Here is a 21574-nt window from a genome sequence, read left to right as displayed (position 1 = left end):
AATGGCCTCTTGCAATGTGCCCGACTGCAGATGTTCACTGAGTGCAGTTCCCATCACAATGTTCTCTTGCTAATAGGTGTGATGGATCTTCATTCACTGTCTGCAGCAATTCCTGTTGGGTTTGGAGTAATTTTGATTCACAAGCCATGAAATGCATCTCAAGTCCCTCTCAGTCAGGATCTTTTTCTGACCATTATTCTTACATCATGTTTCATGGTCACATATGTTACACTACTGCTCGTCGACATGTTGCACAGCCAAACATGGTTGTCTGTTTTGCCACTCTGTCATGTCCTTACATTTATCCATGTTTATATACAATATCTACTTGAAACATAAATGTTTCACTGACTGCTACTACCTGATGCTCATGCAGAGGCAGTGAGCATGTGGTTGAGCAAGAGACCCAGTCACGGTGCCATCTGTAAAGACTTAATGATTCATCTGTGCATGTGCACTGGGGTGATTAATTTTTTTGTCTGGTGAACTCAGAAGAATATACAAAATATAAAAATTTGATAGTCCTTGGTAATTGGAATGCTATTACAGTGGTGGTAATTAAGGTAAAATTACTGGAGAATATGGGCTGGGTGAAAGAAAGGAGGGGAAAGAGAGGCTTCTGGACTCTACCTTGGACTGTAACTGATTGTAGAGAAAACACTCTTCCACAATCTCAGGAGAAGAAGGTAAACTTGGAAAAGACCAGCAGACACAGTGAGCTATCAACTTATTTTTGATTAGAGAAATATTCAGAAATCAAATCCTGAATTGCAAATCATACTCAGGTGTGGACATCAACTCAGATCTACCATAGTAGTAATGAAGAGCTAATTTAAACTGAAGAGCATCCAGGAAAAGAAGTACACAATGTAATGGAAAACCAGGAATTTGAAACAGAATGAGGTAAAGTGGAAATTCCACAGACAGTGACCAATGGCCTATGTAAAAATGCCAAAAGCATTTCAGTAAAAGACGAATGGAATACAATAAAGAAGGAATTATTAACAAACTATGGAAAATCCAAGATGGAATAATGACAATATTATGAAAAGGACAGATTGCTACTCACCATATAGTGGAAATGTTGAGTTACAGGCACAACAAAAAGACTGCTAAACAAGTAAGCTTTCAGCCAAAATACCTTCTTCTGAATTAGAACACACAAACATGCAAATGGTAACTCCAAAAGTGTACTTGTTTAGCAGTTTTTCATTGTGCCTGTCTGCAACTCAACATTTCCATCATGTGGTGAATTAGTTAACATGGTATAGTGAAGGCAGAGGAGACTTGGATGAGTCAAGAAATACTCGTGTTGATGGATAAAAGAAGAAACTATAAGAGTCTTATGAATGGGTTAGGAATACAGCAGTATAGATTGCACAGGTATGAAATTAACAGGAAGTGTAAACATGCTAAACTGGAATGGATGAGAGAAACATGTATTCATGTTGTGAAAAATATAAGTACAGGAAAAGTTGACATGGCATACAGGACGAGAAAACATATTTTTTGAGAAGCAAAATATAAAGCTCCAAACCTACACAGTGCAGATGAAAAACCTCTTGTGAATGCAGAAGAAAGGTCACATATGTCAGGAATCCTCAAAGGTTTATATGATCTAAAGGAACTGTCCCACAGTATGATAGAAGAGCAGGAATAGGGTGATATAGGAGAAGTGGGTGATCTTGTAATGTTGTCATAATTTGACAGAGCACATAATGATCTAAACTCAAGCATGTCAGCACGAGTCACTGATACACACAAGGATACTGAAATCACCATACATGAACTCTACAGACATCAGATATTGATACAGAATTGAGGAAAAAGTTCTGGAAAATGTGTCGGGAGTACATAATTTTACAAAAATAAAACAGGGACAATAGGGCATATGAGGCTGTGAGAGAATGTTAAAAATTAAGTGGACAGACGATTATGAAATAAAGAAGTACTAAAAAGAATATGTGAGGATAGAGGTCTATGGGAGACACTTGTCAAAAGAAAGGAGAAGTTGGCAGTGTCAGGTAATCTACTCAGTTGGTCTCAAACTCTGCAGTTACTATTTTTGCATGTGTGTTGGTTTTTCTGCCATTTCATATTAGCCTTATAACTGTGCTGCTCGATTGCCAAAAACATGCATATTGAACATTTACTTTCAGTAGTAGAATAAGAATCCTTAGATTTAGGAGACAGGTTGTAAGAGAATATATATATACACACAATCATATTTTTATCTTCATGGTGTAAAGAGGACACATGCAAACAGGCAATAACACATCCTTGCAGCACTGTCAAGAACCAATTAGCACACTGTTCTGACAGTAACATACACAGGTGGCAGCTGCGAAGTTTAAAGAGGTTACATCAATAGCTGGCTTTGACAACTTCATAAAAAAGCATCTGCTGATTTTATTTAATACCAGATGTATTGTATCTCACTCTCTCTTGTTTGTGAGCTGTCATTAGGGTAAGATGTACCTGCTACGAGATCATTTGTGATTACTGAGTGACTGAGCTTAATCCATGCAATGCTGTATAAAATAGATTTCATAAGAGGAAAAAATATCAAGAATTATTAGAAACTAACTGGTTTTGTAATGAATAACCAAGTGGTAAATGTAAACAAGGAATTTCATTACAATTGCAGTGTCTGCAATTAAAAAAGATTTTTGTTCATTCTTGGGGTAGAAATTTTTTATTTTTAAAATCATTGTTCCTGTTTAAATCACTCATTGGTTAATTAACTCATGTATAAATGATAACCATGCACTTATACTTTCAGTTAACACACATACAGATAAAAGAAATGTACTAGAATTTTTCTCATCAAAAATTTCTTTTGCCAATGTAACGAAAGTTGGTCAGCTGGAGTATTCAATTTAATCTTTCTAGGAAATCCTACAAACAAATGGGGGCTGGTGGAACATCATCTCAATAGAAGAGTAAGCTGAGACTTTCTTTATTCACACTCTGTTAGTATCACAAACAACTAATGTCTGCCCAATGAGTGTGGAATTCGATTAAGTGTGCTATGCATGTTAGATGTTTTGTTTGTATGGTTATCTGGGTACATTTTTCAGCTGATTTCATCACAACACTTCGCACATTTAATAAGATTGTTACCATGACAATGAATATCAGTAGTGATATTTCTCTTAATTGTTTTACCCAATACGATGCATGACTGTTGGACTACAAGCTATTCTGTTAATTCAGTGCTCTAGGCACAGTGTAAGGTTTCTCAAATAATCTTATAGCAGCATCCAGGAATAGGTAAACTGGCACTAGAGTGAACAGCAGGGGATGACAAACCAACAGAAGCAGACCAACTGTAGATTATACAAAATAGATTATAGAGAATGTTGGCTGCAAAAATTACATGGGGATGAAAAGATTAATGCAAGATAGGTAAACATGAATAACAGCAACAAATCAGTTACAAGACCTACTGGAAAAAATGTGTATAAAAGTTTATGCTGTTTGTAACAGATCATACTAAAGGCATAGCATACTACACTCCTGGAAATGGAAAAAAGAACACATTGACACCGGTGTGTCAGACCCACCATACTTGCTCCGGACACTGCGAGAGGGCTGTACAAGCAATGATCACACGCACGGCACAGCGGACACACCAGGAACCGCGGTGTTGGCCGTCGAATGGCGCTAGCTGCGCAGCATTTGTGCACCACCGCCGTCAGTGTCAGCCAGTTTGCCGTGGCATACGGAGCTCCATCGCAGTCTTTAACACTGGTAGCATGCCGCGACAGCGTGGACGTGAACCGTATGTGCAGTTAACGGACTTTGAGCGAGGGCGTATAGTGGGCATGCGGGAGGCCGGGTGGACGTACCGCCGAATTGCTCAACACGTGGGGCGTGAGGTCTCCACAGTACATCGATGTTGTCGCCAGTGGTCGGCGGAAGGTGCATGTGCCCGTCGACCTGGGACCGGACCGCAGCGACGCACGGATGCACGCCAAGACCGTAGGATCCTACGCAGTGCCGTAGGGGACCACACCGCCACTTCCCAGCAAATTAGGGACACTGTTGCTCCTGGGGTATCGGCGAGGACCATTCGCAACCGTCTCCATGAAGCTGGGCTACGGTCCCGCACACCGTTAGGCCGTCTTCCGCTCACGCCCCAACATCGTGCAGCCCGCCTCCAGTGGTGTCGCGACAGGCGTGAATGGAGGGACGAATGGAGACGTGTCGTCTTCAGCGATGAGAGTCGCTTCTGCCTTGGTGCCAATGATGGTCGTATGCGTGTTTGGCGCCGTGCAGGTGAGCACCACAATCAGGACTGCATACGACCGAGGCACACAGGGCCAACACCCGGCATCTTGGTGTGGGGAGCGATCTCCTACACTGACCGTACACCACTGGTGATCGTTGAGGGGACACTGAATAGTGCACGGTACATCCAAACCGTCATCGAACCCATCGTTCCACCATTCCTAGACCGGCAAGGGAACTTGCTGTTCCAACAGGACAATGCACGTCCGCATGTATCCCGTGCCACCCAACGTGCTCTAGAAGGTGTAAGTCAACTACCCTGGCCAGCAAGATCTCCGGATCTGTTCCCCATTGAGCATGTTTGGGACTGGATGAAGCGTCGTCTCACGCGGTCTGCACGTCCAGCACGAACGCTGGTCCAACTGAGGCGCCAGGTGGAAATGGCATGGCAAGCCGTTCCACAGGACTACATCCAGCATCTCTACGATTGTCTCCATGGGAGAATAGCAGCCTGCATTGCTGCGAAAGGTGGATATACACTGTACTAGTGCCGACATTGTGCATGCTCTGTTGCCTGTGTCTATGTGCCTGTGGTTCTGTCAGTGTGATCATGTGATGTATCTGACCCCAGGAATGTGTCAATAAAGTTTCCCCTTCCTGGGACAATGAATTCACGGTGTTCTTATTTCAATTTCCAGGAGTGTATTATATTCACAATTTAAAGGATGCTAATTTAAATTAAAATTTCAGGACAATCCCCGAGCAGCATGGACAAGAATGGCATTTAACGCCATCAGTCACTTGACTTACAAATAATTTAAACTCAAGATAAATCTTAGCAAAGGTGGGGCAATAAATCAAAAGGGTGTATAAAATGTGTTTCCAGTCGTAAGATATTAATTAATAATTGCAGTCTCCAGAAATTAATAACATTACCCTGTTCCTTTTTCAGTAAATTCCCTCTGGATGCATTATTGTCACATAATATAAAATATTTAAAATGCTAAATTAATCTAACTACTAAATTAATCTAGCTATTCCATCATTATAAATTTAATACAAAGAAGATCCAGACTAGAATAAAGCTATTTTCACAATACCACATGATTGCTAAGATCTGAAATTCATTCATGATTCAATGAAGCTGATTTACATTTTAATCAACTACTTAATCTGAATTGTTTAAATGTTGTGTAATCACTGAAATACTATTTCCTAGCACAATATACACAGGTCAAATATTCAGGTCGATTTCATAAAAAATATCATTAATGTTAAATTACAATATTGCACATATACAAGATGTATGATAATGTCAATGATGACATGCTATAAAAAATGAAAAATAAAAACAGAAACAGTAGTATCAACAATAACAATAATAAAATAATAACAGTCACAGAAAAATCTGAACAGCTTAGAACTACCTGAGAATGTCTTTAACCAATGAGAGAAAGCTGTTTCATTACACACATTTAATAATATTAAAAAATTATTGAAGAGAAAAGAAGAATGAATTTCCTCTTTACCCATCCAGTATCTACCATTATGAAAACATAAATTCCATGAAAATCACTTCCTAACTGTGCAGATGCATGATTAAGGATGATGATGACGATGATAATAACAATCATAATAATAACAATGATATTCAAGAAATAAGAGAAATAATTCAGTGACTTAATAATAACAAAGTACTTGGAGAGGATGGCATAACCGCAGAAATATTAAAAATTGGAGGAAAAGACCTCATGAGAAGAATTTATACATTTTTAACAGAAATGTGGGAAACTGAAATGATTCCAAAGGAATGGAAGAAAGCTATTACACATCTGTGGTATAAGAAAGGCGATAGAGCAGAACCACAACAACTTCAGTGGCCTGTCTCTTCTGTCAGTTATATAGAAGGCTTTAACCAAAGCTCTCTTAAACTTAATTGAATAGCAACAGATCATTTGATTGGTGAGTATCAAACAGGCTTCAGGGAAGGTAAATCACATGCTGAACAGACCTGGTGTCTGAAGACAATATTAAGGAGATTTCAAAACACCAACCCATTTGTCACCCTTGTGGACTTTAAGATTGGACTGGATTGATGGGGTTAAAGGGACCAAACTAAGAGGTCATCAACACTCTACCCCACTATATATATCAAGCAGGGAAGAGTCTTCAGAGAGGAAGGACTCTCAACGCAAACCCTGAAGTACCCATATGTAAATGAAAATCAATAAAACCAAGAGACAGAAGCAAGTAGAAGTGAGAGATGGGCAAGAGAGTGAAAGTGGGTGAGTTTCTCCACCCAGAAAGCAGCTGGAGGCTGCCAAAACATGTTAGGTGATGGGAGATGCACCCTCTGCATCCATCCAGTGTTTCCTCACCTGCCATTACTACAAGACAAGTAGCAACTTGGACAAGGTGATAAAATCTCAGAAAAAAGAACAACAATGACAAGACAGTAAACCATCAACAGATGTAAAAGAATAAGAAGAATTAAAAAGGTGGGAAGGGCAGGAGCCAGGCCAGACCACTGAGCGAGGGCAACCACAGGCCCCCTGAGTCAGAGCAGGTGATGGGGCAAGTCTCCAATACCTCAAGTGGCCAATGAGCAATGAGGCCCATGTGTCCTACCTCGCGGACAGGAGTAACAACCACCTTCAAAGGAAAATTATAAAACCAAATCAGCCACTTTGGCATTGTCCACTAGCTCCAAAGGCAGAGTGTCAGCAAGTTTAAAGTTTCACCATAAGCCAGCCAAATTGGAATAGTTCACTAGGATTTGGGTCACTGTCAGATGGGCATCACACCAAGAATTGAGTGGATCCCCACGTCAGAGGACATGGTCATGCATCAGACAAGTGTGGCCAGTGTAAAAGTCAACAGAGGACAGTACATTCCCTGGGAGAAGCATGAAGAGAGAGCTGACATGGTCTTGGCCCCTTCATTGCATGCAGCTTGTTTGGAGAAACCAGGCCAAGCCAATCTGTGATCAAAGCCTCCAATAATCTACAGCATAGAGTCGACTGAAGACCTGGTTCCGGTACCTCCATCTCCGAAGTCGGCATCCTGGTAGCCAACTTGACCAAGTAGTCAGCATGTTCATTCCCTAGGATCCCATTGTGACTTGAGATAAAGACAAAGACAATCAACTGTCCAGTTCAGTGGAGATCAGAAAGGACATCCTGGATAGTAACAACCATTGGGTGTAGAGGGCAGGATTAGTCGATAGTGTGAAGACTGTTCAGGGAGTCACTGTTGATGAAGAACATCTCACTGGTGCAAGAATGAATGCAATGGAGGGATTGAGTGATGGCCACCAATTCCACAGTGAGTACACTGCAACCTTTTGGCAGGGAGCATAGTTTACTGCACCTTGCATGTGTGTAGGCAAAACCAGTTCATCCATTCACTGTAGAACCATCAGCATATATCACTTCCAAACCCAGAAATGCATCAAGGACATCTAGGAACAGGCAGCAAAAAACCATGGCGTCAACATAGTCTTTCGGTCCAAATGATAGGTCGAGACAAAAATGCAATTGTTCCCTGACAAGAGGTGACAGTGGAGCAAGTTGGGAGTTCAGAGCAGAGTCACTGTATTAGAACTGTGATCATGACTCCAGTCCTGGGCCACTGTTGTGGGAGCTGGATCTCCCTAAAAGGAAAAGGACACAATAGGTCAAACACTCAGGCAAGGAGTGAATATGTACCACATAGCTGAGCAGCAGTTGTTGGAACCTGATCTGCACTGGAGGGACTCCAGCCTCTGCAAGTAGGCTGTTCACAGGGCTGGTCCAAAAGACACTTGTCACAAATCAGACTCCATAATGGTGTGTATTGGATCCAGCATCTGCCACACTCCCATAATCAAGAAGGAACAGGATCAAAACCTTGAAAAGCTGCAAAAGTCTATAGTAGTTTGTGCCCAGCTGGTGTTACTGAAGCACCAAAGAGTATTAAAGTGTGAGCAACACATTCACTTAAGGTGGTGGTGATGGGAAAGCTACATCAACTGGGAATCAGTGATAAGACTTGATCACATTGAACAATTGGTCACTGAGGTAGAGTTCTGGCTCTGGATGGACAGTACAATGATGACAGAAGTGCATGACACAGGTCTTGGTGGCTGAAAACTGGAAGCCATGGTGTGAGAGCCCAGAACTGCACCATCCAGTGAGTTTTCAGCAAAACTTACAGTGGAGGAGTAATATTAAATGCAAAAATCATCATAATACTGGGAGGATGAGGTTGTAGACCCCAAAGCTGCATCTAGGCCATTGATATCCATTAGAAAAAGGTGCACACTCAATACAGAGCCCCCTGGGAGTAATGTGGGATGCATCTTCTTGAACCTGGAATGTATGGTGTGAGCTCTGGTAACCCCATTCACGTATGGTAACGAGACTGTGATGGTGCCACAAGTCTTTTACAACTGAAGGAAGTCAGTGATAATGTCCCTGAAACAAGGGCAAACAGGTCCTCACAAATATCAGAATTATCCAAGGAGAAGAGTAACAAAAAAGAAGATCTCCGAAACAGAGGAGATTCCAGTGGCCTCATGCCATTGGACTCTGCATGCTCCGACTCTGTACCTGAGGCAGAGGTCCTGGTGGCTCTTGTGGCAACAGATTCCCCCTGCCCTCAGGGGCATAGGAAGAACATGAGCCCTACAAGCAGCAAACTGTTCCTCCTCCAGTGACTGGCTGGTATCCAATTACAGACCAGCAGAATCCTGGGAGGGGGCACTCCACAGGACCCTGGTGATAGATGCCAGAGTAGGGTGTCACTTCTCCAGCTGCAGACTGGGAATCAACAACCCTGGTGGGTTGGGAATCAACACTCCCAAAGTGGATGTGGAGGAAAGTAGGAGGTGGGCCCTCAACCGTTAGCAGAGTATGTGTAGTTGAGAGGACCTGAAGGGCAAGGGTGCTCTTACTAGAGACGATGACATCACTGTAGCTATAGCAAATGTCATTGTCACATGTACAGGACATGAATGATCATATTTCTCCTTAGCCTCCTGAAATGTGTGTCGGTCAAGTATCTTGTATTCTTGGATTTTCTTTTCTCTTTGGAAGAGAGCAGGGGAAATGGTTCTCCCTGAAATGTGCATAGGCAGGCAGGGGGAGGGGCACAAGGAGTGTTAGTGTGGATCTGACATCCGCAATCCCCGCAGACAGGTCTGGTGTTACAATGTGAAGACATGTGGCTAAATCTCATACATTTGAAGCACTGCGTAGGAAGAGGAACGTAGGGTTTCACATGGCATCGATACACCATCAATTTGACGTTTTCAAGCAACAGGTCACCTATAAAGGCCACGATGAAGGCTCCATTACCAACCCTGTTGTCCTTTGGTCCCCACCAGACGTGATGGACAAAATGCACACCCCGTCGCTCCAAACTGGCAAGTAACTCATTATTGGTCTATAAAAGGAGATCACAGTGTAAGATGATACCCTGTACCCAGAATCACTTAACCCCTTTCCATTTTCAAAATTACTGCTAGGTCCCCAAACCTGTCTTCAAGGTGTTCAACAAGGAATATTGGCTTTGTAGTCAGAAGAGAATCCCCATTGATCCTAGAACAAATTAAGTATTATGGAGCGTGTTTCTCCTCCCATTTCTTAGCCCTACATTCTTCCCGCAGCACTGTCAGGGAAGGAAAGATTGTGGGGTCATCTCTCTTCACATTGTAGTAATCCCTTCCTTCATAAGAGACTGCTGGAACTATGCAACCATCAGTGGAAGAAAGTTTGAGCCACTTCATCTGCGAGTTATGCACCTTGGTGTCACCCACTCTGAAAGGAGGATCTCTCCATGGACACCATCCAGCCACAGCAACTGCTAGCCAGCCAGGTAACCTTTCCTAGCAATCCCTGTGCCCTGTCCATGATGGACACATACTCCTTGGCATATGTGGGATGTTGACGGCACAGGCACCAAGAGTGTGACCCCGGTGTGGTCAGAGGACTGCCACCATATAGGTACTTGACAAACAAACCCCCCCCCCCCCATAGGACGGCTATCATGTTGGGTTTTGGGCGTATTACTTTTGCCAGAAAGAAACTATGCAAAGACTGAAAAGCACATAAGGTGGAATGCACACTGTGGTGCATGATCCTCCTCACATGATCTGCACTTCTGCAAAATTTGGAAGAGGAAAGCTACGTCAAGCCCAACAATAGGGGACATGTAGTGAAGGATGTAAAGTTGTATAAAGTGCCAGAAGAGAAAAAAATAGTGTCAAAAATCATAAACCAAATCCATATATGGCTGGCACCAAGAAGACAATGGGCATGATGAAGAAAAATGAAGAATAATGATATCTGAATTTTTTCTTTGTTAATCACCTGTGAATCTATTGTCACAAAAGTGTCTCATATGTAAAAGAGAATATTATCCTAATATCCATATATAAACAGTTACATACTTCACTCACCTCTGGTAGTTCAGCATCTTCAAAATCTGTATCCCACGAAGCAGTATCACTACCAGAAGAGCTGGATAGGACACCCCTCAGTGGCAAATTCCTACAAAGCAAATATTTGAGTCACAAGAATTAAGATAATGATACTTGTTAAAATGCTGAGAAGCATGACATATATGGAAGTTTTCAATGAAACTGTGATTTGGATACAGAATTTTTCCTATTGCATCCTTGGCAGTGAAAGCATTAATACAAAGAGTTCCTAAACAGCCACTGTTTAGCACTGGACAATGTAACACTGGATCCTATAATCTAGTTTGTACACAAGAGAAAATATATGTACTGTTTGACATTACAATTGCAGTACTTGAGTATTTGTATATAAAAGCAAAATAACAACAAGATAAAGAGCAAAATGAGAATTGTTGACCATATAAGCCTTCTATGTGGGAATGACCAGCAAAAAACTGTCCATTCGCATGAACGGACACAGGCAGACAGCGTTTGTTGGTAATGAGGATCACCCTGTGGCTAAACATGCCTTGGTGCACGGCCAGCACATCTTGGCACAGTGTTACACCGCCCGGTTTATCTGGATACTTCCCACTGACACCAACCTCTCAGAACTCTGGAGATGGGAACTTGCCCTTCAATATATTCTCTCTTCCCGTTACCCACCAGGCCTCAACCTCCGCTAATTTCAAGTTGCCGCCCCTCGTACCTCACCTGTCATTCAACAACATCTTTGCCTCTGTACTTCCACCTCAACTGACATCTCTGCCCAACCTCTGCATTTACATATGTCTGCCTGTGTCTGTATGAGTGAGGATGGATATGTGTGTGTGTACGAGTGTATACCTGTCCTTTTTTCCCCCTAAGGTAAGTCTTTCCGCGCTCCCGGGATTGGAATGACTCCTTATCCTTTCCCTTAAAACCCACATCCTTTCGTCTTTCCCTCTCCTTCCCTCTTTCCTGATGAAGCAACCTTGGGCTGGGAAAGCTGAAAATTTGTGTGTGTTTGTGTGGTGGTTTTTTTTTTTTTTTTTTTTTTTTTTTTTTTGGTCAACATATCAACCCTTTCTCATTTGGTAAGTTACAGCATCTTTGTTTTTATATATATAATGTAGGAAGATAGGAAGAAAGAGGGATGAAGGAAAAGGACTGGAGAGGTTTAGGAAAAGGGGTAAAGTTCAAAATAGTCACCCAGAACCCCAGGTCAGGGGAGGCTTATCGGACTTCTCATACCATATGAGGATTCTGGGTAACTTTTCTGAATTCTACCCCTTTTCCTAAATCTCTCCAGTCCTTTCCCTTCACCCCTCTTCCCCTTCAACCCTTCTGCCAGAAGAAGGAGCCACTCGATCCGAAAGCTTGCATACTTAAAACCTATTTTATATGTGTGTTCTCCTGCTGTCACTTGGTGGGTGTATTTTATCTATCCAGTTACATTAAAATGAGAATTCTACCTGCTTAAAGTGACAGGTTGGAAGGAAGATGTCAAATACATTCTTAAAGTAGTACCAATGCACTGGATTTCTGAATACAAGACAACCTTTAAGTTTCATGCACCTATGTCCGCTTTGTGTAAGGATCTGCAATAGGTACTATATTTGACAACATCTGCAGCATATACACAATGGTAAAATATCAACATTGTTTCTGTGGTTGCTTTCCCACATATTACATCACACAAGTCTGTGGCAGTTTCAGCACCCCACACTTCCACACCAGGGCAGGTATTTACAAGTTGCTATGGCAGACTACATTTAGTAAGAATGCCAGTCTGTGCTTAGCTCATGGCCCCAGCAGTTCTTTTTTGTATCCAATTACGCAAATAAAACTATGAGCTTCTCATTCAGAGAGAGAACATCAAATGTTAGTTAAAAGTTCACATTTCAAAACTTCAGACAACATACAGGAGTGATTATTGTATCAAAAGGAGAATTGACTCAAGGGAATTGTAAAATTGGGAGGAGACAGAATGCCTGTCCAGTATCCAGATAAAATCTGATTTTGAAAACATCTGCAACTGAGGATCATGTTGACTGAATTAAAAATCCACTGCAGTAGTAAACAATGCATCTTTTTAATGAATGACTAGTGCCACACATCCATGAATTTAATAAATTACTTTGTTATATCTGATGATGGGGCTATAAGCTTCTGAAATGAGTTGTGCAATGAATAAACAAATGTTTACAACTGCAGCATATTTTTAATTCAACCACCATTCTCTTGATGAAATCAAGTTCCAGCACTCCCATTAACACACTCAATCATATATCTTTACCTCTCTCTCTCCCTCTCTCTCTCAGTATCTTTGGTTTCTTTCTCATCTCCTTTTCTGTTTCCAACTTAACTCTTAATGGCACTAATCATTCCCCTTCTCATTTCTCTTTCACTTAACCCAACTTTACTTTTCACTCTGACCTTATATTGTCTCTGGCCTGAAGCTAGTACACTGCTTACCATTATACTATGCATGACCTAATGCTCTCTGATAGCTCCCACTTCATCTTTCTACATTTACATCTACATCTATATTCTGCAAACCACCGAGAGGTGTATGGCGGGGTACATCCCATTGTACCTATTATTAGGGTTTCTTCCTGTTCCATTCATGTATGGAGCACAGAAAGAGAGATTGTTTGGGTGCCTCTGTGTTTGCAGTAATTATTCTAATCTTATCCTCATAATCCCTATGTGAGTGATATGTAGGGGGTTGTAGTATATTACTAGAGTAATCATTTAAAGCTGGTTCTTGAAAATTTGTTAAGAGACTTTCTCAGGATAGTTTACTTCTATCTTCAAGAGTCTTCCACTTCTGTTCCTTCAGTATCTCTGTCTTCCCTCATTCTCACAACAGATGCGTTCCTACCAACCTGGGGTCTGAGTAACCTGTCACTCTTTCCCAACCTTCCATAATGTATCGCTCTTTTCTCCCTCAGGAAGAAACTAATAGTTTCAAAAGCTAGGAATAGTATTTTCACTTTTAAGAGTGTTCATTGGCAATATTGGAATTTTACCTTCTGCACATTGGTACTGACCACTTATTCAGTCTCCTTGTAATTTTGAAGTTTTCCTATACTTACGTTTCCTTGAGTTTCACTTAATATATCTCATACCATTATATTATACAACTATAAGCTAACACAATTCAAGAAAAACTGTCAAAATTTACTTCAAATGCTCTGAAAACAAAAAAACTGCATTAAAATAAGGTGATCATGTGTTAATATTAATCATGTTTGAACAAGAAGACAACAAGATGACTGGTTATTGAGGAGAAGATTACTCTTGATATGAAAAAGAGTTTCTGATGAGATCACAGAAAGATGATAAACTAAAAAACATACTAAAACATTATTTTCTTACGGGTGGCTTGGTGGTTTAGGAAGAAGTTCTTTCTTGTGTGTTGTATCTGCTTGATCAGCTTTTGTTTCCTTCAGATACCTCAAGGCAGGTGGTTTCTCAGGTGATTTGAGTCCATCTGGAGGAAGTGAATCCATTTGGCTACTGACACCAGTTGCTTCATACTGTGAAATGTTTCCTGAAGTTACTGGCACAGCCTCCTACAAAAGGTGAAAAAAAGTGCTTAATGCTGCTTCAACACATCTTGGAATTAACTTTTTAATTTTTTAATTGCACCATCTGAGATAAAATGAAGGAAATATATAATTTAAAAGTAAAGGAGACTACTTATCACATTGCGGAAGCACTGAGTCATCCTCAGGCACACAAAAAAGATTTCACACACTCACTCACTCACTCACTCATTCTCTCTCTCTCTCTCTCTCTCTCTCTCTCTCTCTACCTTTTCATTCTTGGCCATAGTCTGGCCCTGGCAATTCATTCTGGTGGTAGTTGGTTGGTGGTCATATCCCATACAGTTCTTTACAGAAATTGCATCAGAGCTGGTTTATGACATGGCTGCCTTCATAGGTGGCTCTACTTCTGATGGGATAGGGTAACCTGTGACAGAACTGAAATGGGATGTGCTAGTTTGGTGAATTGAGCAGATCTTGCTCTTAGGTCTTCCATAGGGATGACTCTTGTGGCAACGGGTTGGGAGAGGAAGTGGCACAGGAACAGACCACGATGTTGTACATGTTGGGTGGGTGATAAAATACCACTTCATGAGGTGGGAAGGATTATGAATAGCTTGTGCCTGAATGGAGTGTCCCTGTATCACCCAGTAGCACTCCAAACAGGAGCAACTGAACACAAGGGCTGTGATTATTTGTCATCATGCCTGGAATTAAGTGAGCTCCTACTCTTGATCCTTCCCACCCCTTTTAAACTGGGAGTCCACTGCCCATCCAACCACCATGAACATCCCAGTCCATTCCTATACCACTCCCATTCCCAACACCTTGCCAGAAGGGTCATATGCCTACGGAAGACCCAGATACAAGATCTGTCTGATCCATCCACCTGTCCATTCTACTCCAGTCCTGTCACTGGCCTATCCTACCCTGTCTCAGCAGAGGCAGAGCCACATGGGGAATCAAGTATGTCATATACCAGCTCTGCTACAATTTCTACACAGCATTTTATGTGAGCATGACCACTAACCAGCTGTCCACCAGAATGAATAGCCACTGCCAAACTGTGGCAAAGAACATATTTGACCACACAGGGGCACAACATACTGCTGAGCACAACATGTTCAAGTTCAATGACTGCTGCTTCACAACCCCTACCATCTGATTCCTTCCCTTCAGCACCAGTTTTCCTGAACCACGCAGATAGGAGTTATTCCTACAAAACATCCTTTACTCGTGTAATCCTCCTGGCCCGAATCTCCACTAACCCACTGCCCCCATGACCTCTCCCCAACAGTTTCCCCTTTCTCTGTCCTGTCATCCCCTCCCAATCCATACCTCTACATTACTGCCATTGTCACTGTGCACTGCAGCTTACCAGCTCTAGTGCCCATGTGTCACATGCCTAGCCTGTGACCCTGCCACCTCTCTCGCCCAAAGTCCCATCCCACCCAACACAACCCCTACCCTAGCCCACCTGCTGAGGTGCAATCCCGGCATTGTGTGACCACCCAGCAAAATCTTGGTCCACAGGTGTGTGTGTGTGTGTGTGTGTGTGTGTGTGTGTGTGTGTGTGTGTGTGCGCCCCCAATATTTTACTCCCAACTATGGTCTGCATATGGGATGAGCAGCGCAGACCCACGTTGTTGTTCAGATCTGGTTTGATGCAACTCCCCATGCTACTCTATCCTGTGCAAGTCTCTTCATCTCTGAATAACTACTGCAACCTACATTATTTTGAATCTGCTTACTGTATTCACCTCTTGATCTCCCTCTAAAATTTTTACCCGCACATGTCCCTCCAGTACTAAATCAGTGATCTCTTGATGTCTCAGAATGTATCCTACCAACCAATCCCTTCTTTTACTCAGGTTGTGCCACAAATTGCTTTTCTCCCCAATTCTATTCAGTCCTTCTCCATTAGGTAAATGATCTACCCAACTTATCTTCAGCATTCTTCTGTAGCACAACATTTCAAAAGCTATTATTCTCTTCTTATCTAAACTGTTTATCGTCTGTGTTTCACTTTCATGCAAATACATATTATGCATACATATACATACCACATTGCCCAAGACAAATCACATTTAATGTTACTCTGATCACCTAATAAATATATACACAGCTGGTTTTTCAGTACCAGACAATTTAGCACTAGTTTTCAAAGTAACGTCTTTTTATTCATTTTCATCTCCCTTTATACAAAGAACACAATTCAGGCAAAGCTGTTACAGGCCAAACTCTCTTGCAATATAGTCAGAGATGTAGGAGATGATGTTAAGTGTGACCTAACAACCAATGTTGGTACCTTTCGGACTGACCACTAAAGCAAACTAAAAGTTGCACCTGCAGCTTCTTAATATCAGTTAATCCTCTTCTTACATTGAAAATATTCTCAGCAAATTTTTTAAAGTGCTCAACATGATATAGTCACAGCAGTTTGGCTTAGTGGCTTTGGGAGTGTCAGACTAAGAATCCAAATGTCTGGGGCTCAATCCAAAGTTGGTCCTAAAATTTTCCTTCTCACTTGTTGCTTCTTTCACCTCTGGCAAGAATTTGTTAATTTCGGATGCATCAGTCTGTGCTGTGGTTTGGAGTCCGTATTAAACTGTCATCGCCTCGTAGCTGGCAGGGTAAATCAATTCAAAGGTCAGAGGAAGATGAGGGCTTACCACTTTAAACAGGACCATCTCTAGTAAAGCATTCTGGTGTCCAAACCAACCTTCAAGCTGAGAACAGCTTTCAGTCACAGTGATGCAGTTTGAATGATTTTCTGTAATTATATACCTGATTATTATGCTACAAATGACTGTAAGAGGTGGAATCCAAACTTTTAGGGACTGGTGCTGCTATCTGGAAAGTAGGAGTAGTAGAACTTTGCACCACTAAGTGGCGAGAGCTGCATATCTGATGAGTCAGTGTGCGGAGTGGCATTTAGCTGGGAGGACATGTTGTGTGTCCACAGTGATTTCCGTAATACTCTGGATTTGGTGTGTGGTGATTTTATGATGGATCTGTGAACAGAACAGTGCATGTATATCAAATTCTGTGTGAATCTCAGGAAAAGTGCTATGGAGACCCTTGCAATGATTGAACAAGTGACCCAGAGACAAAAGCAACAATCATCCCAGTGGAAGAGCCCGGGCTCCCCAACACCCAAAAAAGCAAGACAGGTGAAGAGCAAAGTGAAGAGCATGATCATCATTTTCTTTGATACCATGGGAATTGTGCACAAAGAATTCATCCCACCCAACCAAACAGTGAATTCCGAGTACTACTGTGTCATTTTGCGACAGCTCCATGAAAACGTGTGGCAACAACGGGCCGAACTTTCACATCAAGGGAACTGGCTGCTGCATCATGACAACGTGCCCTGTCACACGTCCTTGCTCACCAGGACTTTTCTGGCAAAAACCAACATGGCCGTTGTACCTCACCCACCATACTAGCTAGATTTGGCACCTTGCGACTTCGTGCTATTCCCAAAATGAAACTCAAGTTGATAGGGCGTTGGTTTGACATTCTAGAGAGGATTCATGAAGCATCACTGGCGGTGATAAATACCCTCAAACAACAGGACTTCCAGAAAACGTTCGACCAGTGGCAGAAGTGATAGGACCGGTGTGTACGTGCAGATGGGAACTACTTTGAGGGTGATGGTGACCATTAGTCCAAAGGTAAGGTTTTCAACAACTGACAGCACCAGTCCAGAAAATTTTGGATAGCATCTCATATGAACCACATGCACTGGTAGGAAACATATATTCACATGACTTGTAAAATGTTTTTAGAACACAAAATACTTTTCAAGCTTAGTGTCAATGGGCTACAAAATGTACTGTTCTACATTGATTTATCCATAGCTACAGCTGATAGCTCAAAAGTACTCCAGTTGTATCTAAAATATGGTAATGGGAAGCCCTAGTAGAATGTATATAGTTTCAGATTTGTTAAACGGTATAAGTGCTGAGTCACCAAATAATATACTGTTTATGTTGTAATTCATCAGTGCAAGATCACATAATTTTGTGCATTGTTCTTCATTTTGAAAGTAGATGTTACATACCAGATTATATGAATGAATATATCATACTTAATAATGTTACACAGTCATACACTGCAGGCTTCAACAGTTGCTGTTTACTTCCAGGCTGAGACATCATGACTGTTAAATTCTACCTCCTAGCATGTCTCACAGAGCCAAAGACAAAACATCAGAAAATAGTATTATATATCAACCATGGCCTCTCAACACACAATTTTAACTGAAGCGATATACAGCATTACAACTTACTATTTTCTTTTTCTTCTAAGTTTTCTCAACTAAGGCCTGAGTGGAATTTAATGCATTCTTACAAAAAAATTTTCTCTTCATAGGACTTCTACTTTTTTCACTCGCATTCCTTTGCTCCTTGATTAGTAAGACTTCAGTTCTACATCTATGTAGTTTCTCCTGGAAAGTACTGATGGTTTTCATATAGCTCCTGTACTCACTTTCATTACATATTATCGCTGACATAATACCAAACTCTTCTCTCTTTCTTGACCTCCTGTAACCATTTGCTGATCATTTTCAATCTATAATGTTCAGGGCAAATAATTTTGCTTAACATGTGCAGGTCCATTCTCAAAAGAAGTCTACAGAATGTAAAGCTCTGTTCCTGCATTGTCCCTGTAATCTTTTCAGTATGTTTGTGTAAGCCACCATTTCTCCTGTTCTTTTATGTCCCATGTGTGGTTTTCCATGATCTTAAAATTTCCACCAACAACCGTCTTTTGCGTATGTAATTTCTCAGTTGCTTTCCCAGAGTAAATGATACACCAAAAATTCTGCCTGATTGTTGTGGCAGACATGCACAATATTTAGACCATAGGCTGAATTTTAATTATTAGGTGAGCTCATGGACTGCTGCCAGTAGACTGGTGTGGTCTCACTTTAGACCTGTGGGCATACCCACACCACCAGTGGCATTTTGTTCAAGGTTCACATCCCAATACTGCACTCAGCTTTCTGATTCAGTTTCAATTATTTCTTTCATAATTAAGTCCCATAAGTTAGGGTTCCAGACCACCATACATATTTGGTGTAAATCTATGGGGTTTCCACCTAGTAATCAGTGTTCTGTAACTGTTGACTTGTCAGGCTGTTCCAAATATTTGTGCCACTGGTGTTCAGTACCACATTTTCCATAATTCTGATAATTTGGCTGATGTATAACAGAGCACATTGGCAAGACTTCTGATTCAGCCTTGATTTACAGATGCCTACATGCTGACCAAGAAAAATTTAATTTTGGTGAGTAGGCAGAATATGGTTCACATTTGTTGCTTCTCCATGATGTATACAATTCTACACAAAACAGCACCAGTACATGGAAGAAACATAGTTGCTTGTAGTTTGTGTGCCTCCTCCTTAGTCGAGTATTAGTATATATCAGAGAGTACAATGAATTTACTGCGTGGTAAACCTATTGCTGGTGAATATAATTTCCAGAGGCTTTAATTTGGGCATCAAATTTTAAGTCTTATGTGCCACTGGTTTGCAAACCCCGAACACCAATCTACTGTGTAGGACAGTGTCAATGGACTGCTTGTGGATATAGTTTTATGTGAGTAGTTTTATGGTAAACATTGTGCTTTAATGTTCATCAATTTTCCTCCCAACCAACACATTCAAAACTGGCAGTTTCCCTACCTTTTCAACTTCTGTAGTGAGTGTTATGTTGAAACATACTGAGTTCAGGTGTTGTAGGAACCCTTTCAATTCAAACGTGGGCAAACAAATTATTGGTGCTCATATGATGGGTGCTTCAAAAACCAAGGAAGTCAAAATGGTGAAGACAGCAGTTATCACTGACTATGAAATAGTGTAACAACAGACAGTTGGTCCACAATGCAGCAAGTGACGAACCAGTTCAGTACTAAAACAAGTGAGTGGCCATAACAACCAGCCTCATTATGGGATACAGAAGCCACTACTCAAAACATCGATCTCTGTTCACTACATCCCAGGCATAGAGATTAGAAGAGCTGCAAGACCCCTGTTGCTAGATGCTCAAAGCATTCAGAAAGGTGACCCAAATTCATGAGTCATGGTACATATTGGTTCATGCCAATGATAGGGCATGAGGCCCCATTCATGTGGGTGGTGAGATATTCTCATTTGGGAGATGTTTACATAGGATGATGAAAGGTCCCTGATATGAGGGCAGTAATGAAGTTTTAACTATCACCAGAAAAAGTAAAGTTACATACTTAATTTTTTGTTTGTTTTCAGGTAAGTCTGCAGTCCTGCTACAGATTGAAATCCTCACACCGCACTACCACAGCACCCTGCAAGAGGAGACGAAATGAAATAGAACACACCACTGAAAAGGCAGAGAGTCTGCATCATTTTCTTCAGGTTCTTCTACTAGCAAGCTACATTACTGTGGTGCAGGGATTTCAATGAATATCACGACTGCAGACATGTACCTGGAAATAAACACTAAATTAATTACTTTAACTTATTTTCTTGAGGTGATAAAATTTTATGATTACCCCTTGAATTCTATCTGTCACTTGTATATGTTACAGGAACCTACTGTCTAACCAAGTGCATCTGTTTGTTCACCCATAGCACTGGTTTTCAGCCCGGATGTTCTTGCCTGATTGGGGACATTTACACTTCTCAAGAAGGCAATGGAATGCAAGATAGGCTGCAGGGGGAGTTGTGAGGAAAAAGGGGGTGGTCCGAGTGGCCAGGGTGAGTGTTTTGTGTTTTCTTTGATGATCGTTCTTTTAGTTATCACGAGAGAAAAAAAAAATGTGTGTGAATTTACTTTCCTAAATATTTTTACAGCAGTGCAGGTCAGCTCAATCCAATATGAGTCTATAAACTGATATTTTGATTAGCAGTTATTTTAAAAATGAGATAAAAAAACTTTTAAAAAATAAAAATAAATGTGTTTTGAACTGCAATTAATACTTTAATTTCCACAAGCCACTGTAATGTTGGTAAGTATAGTTTGCAGGAGATCTCAGACTTGGGCAAAGCTCTGCCGAGGGAAATGTGTGAACAGACTTAGAAAGGGACTACCACAGCACCAGAAAAGCATCAGTACTGAGACTGCTGAAGTTGAGTGTTCATTATGGTGAGTTGCGTCTATAGTCAGTGGTGAATAATGAAATCCTGTGGTGGCTTGTCAGAGGCTTAATCAGTGTGTTTTAAAACCATATTTTCTCAAAATATCTGAGGAAAATGTGCCATCAATATGCTTATCAATACTTGAAATACAGATTCATTCCTTCACCTACAAGTGGACAACTACCACTGTGAAAGAAAAGGTCTTCAAATGAAGTTCAAAAAATCTTTTGAGAGTAAGTAGAG

At 41.2% G+C, this 21574-nt stretch overlaps 1 protein-coding gene across 1 annotated transcript in view; it reads right to left on the bottom strand.

Moving 5' to 3' along the window:
* The window catches only part of LOC126253219 (uncharacterized protein DDB_G0284459-like), a 457157-nt gene that overhangs the window by 109324 nt on the left and 326259 nt on the right, over nt 1-21574 (bottom strand). The window contains exons 10-11 of the mRNA XM_049954404.1: nt 14036-14232; nt 10673-10763 (exon numbers count right to left, since the gene is read on the bottom strand). Coding sequence (XP_049810361.1) covers nt 10673-10763; nt 14036-14232 — 288 coding nt within the window. The remainder of the gene's footprint in view (nt 1-10672; nt 10764-14035; nt 14233-21574) is intronic.

Source organism: Schistocerca nitens, chromosome 4 (genome assembly GCF_023898315.1).
Source record: "Schistocerca nitens isolate TAMUIC-IGC-003100 chromosome 4, iqSchNite1.1, whole genome shotgun sequence".
Lineage (NCBI taxonomy): Eukaryota > Metazoa > Arthropoda > Insecta > Orthoptera > Acrididae > Schistocerca > Schistocerca nitens.
Note: the sequence above shows the minus strand (reverse complement) of the source record. Positions and strands in the feature narration are given on the sequence as shown.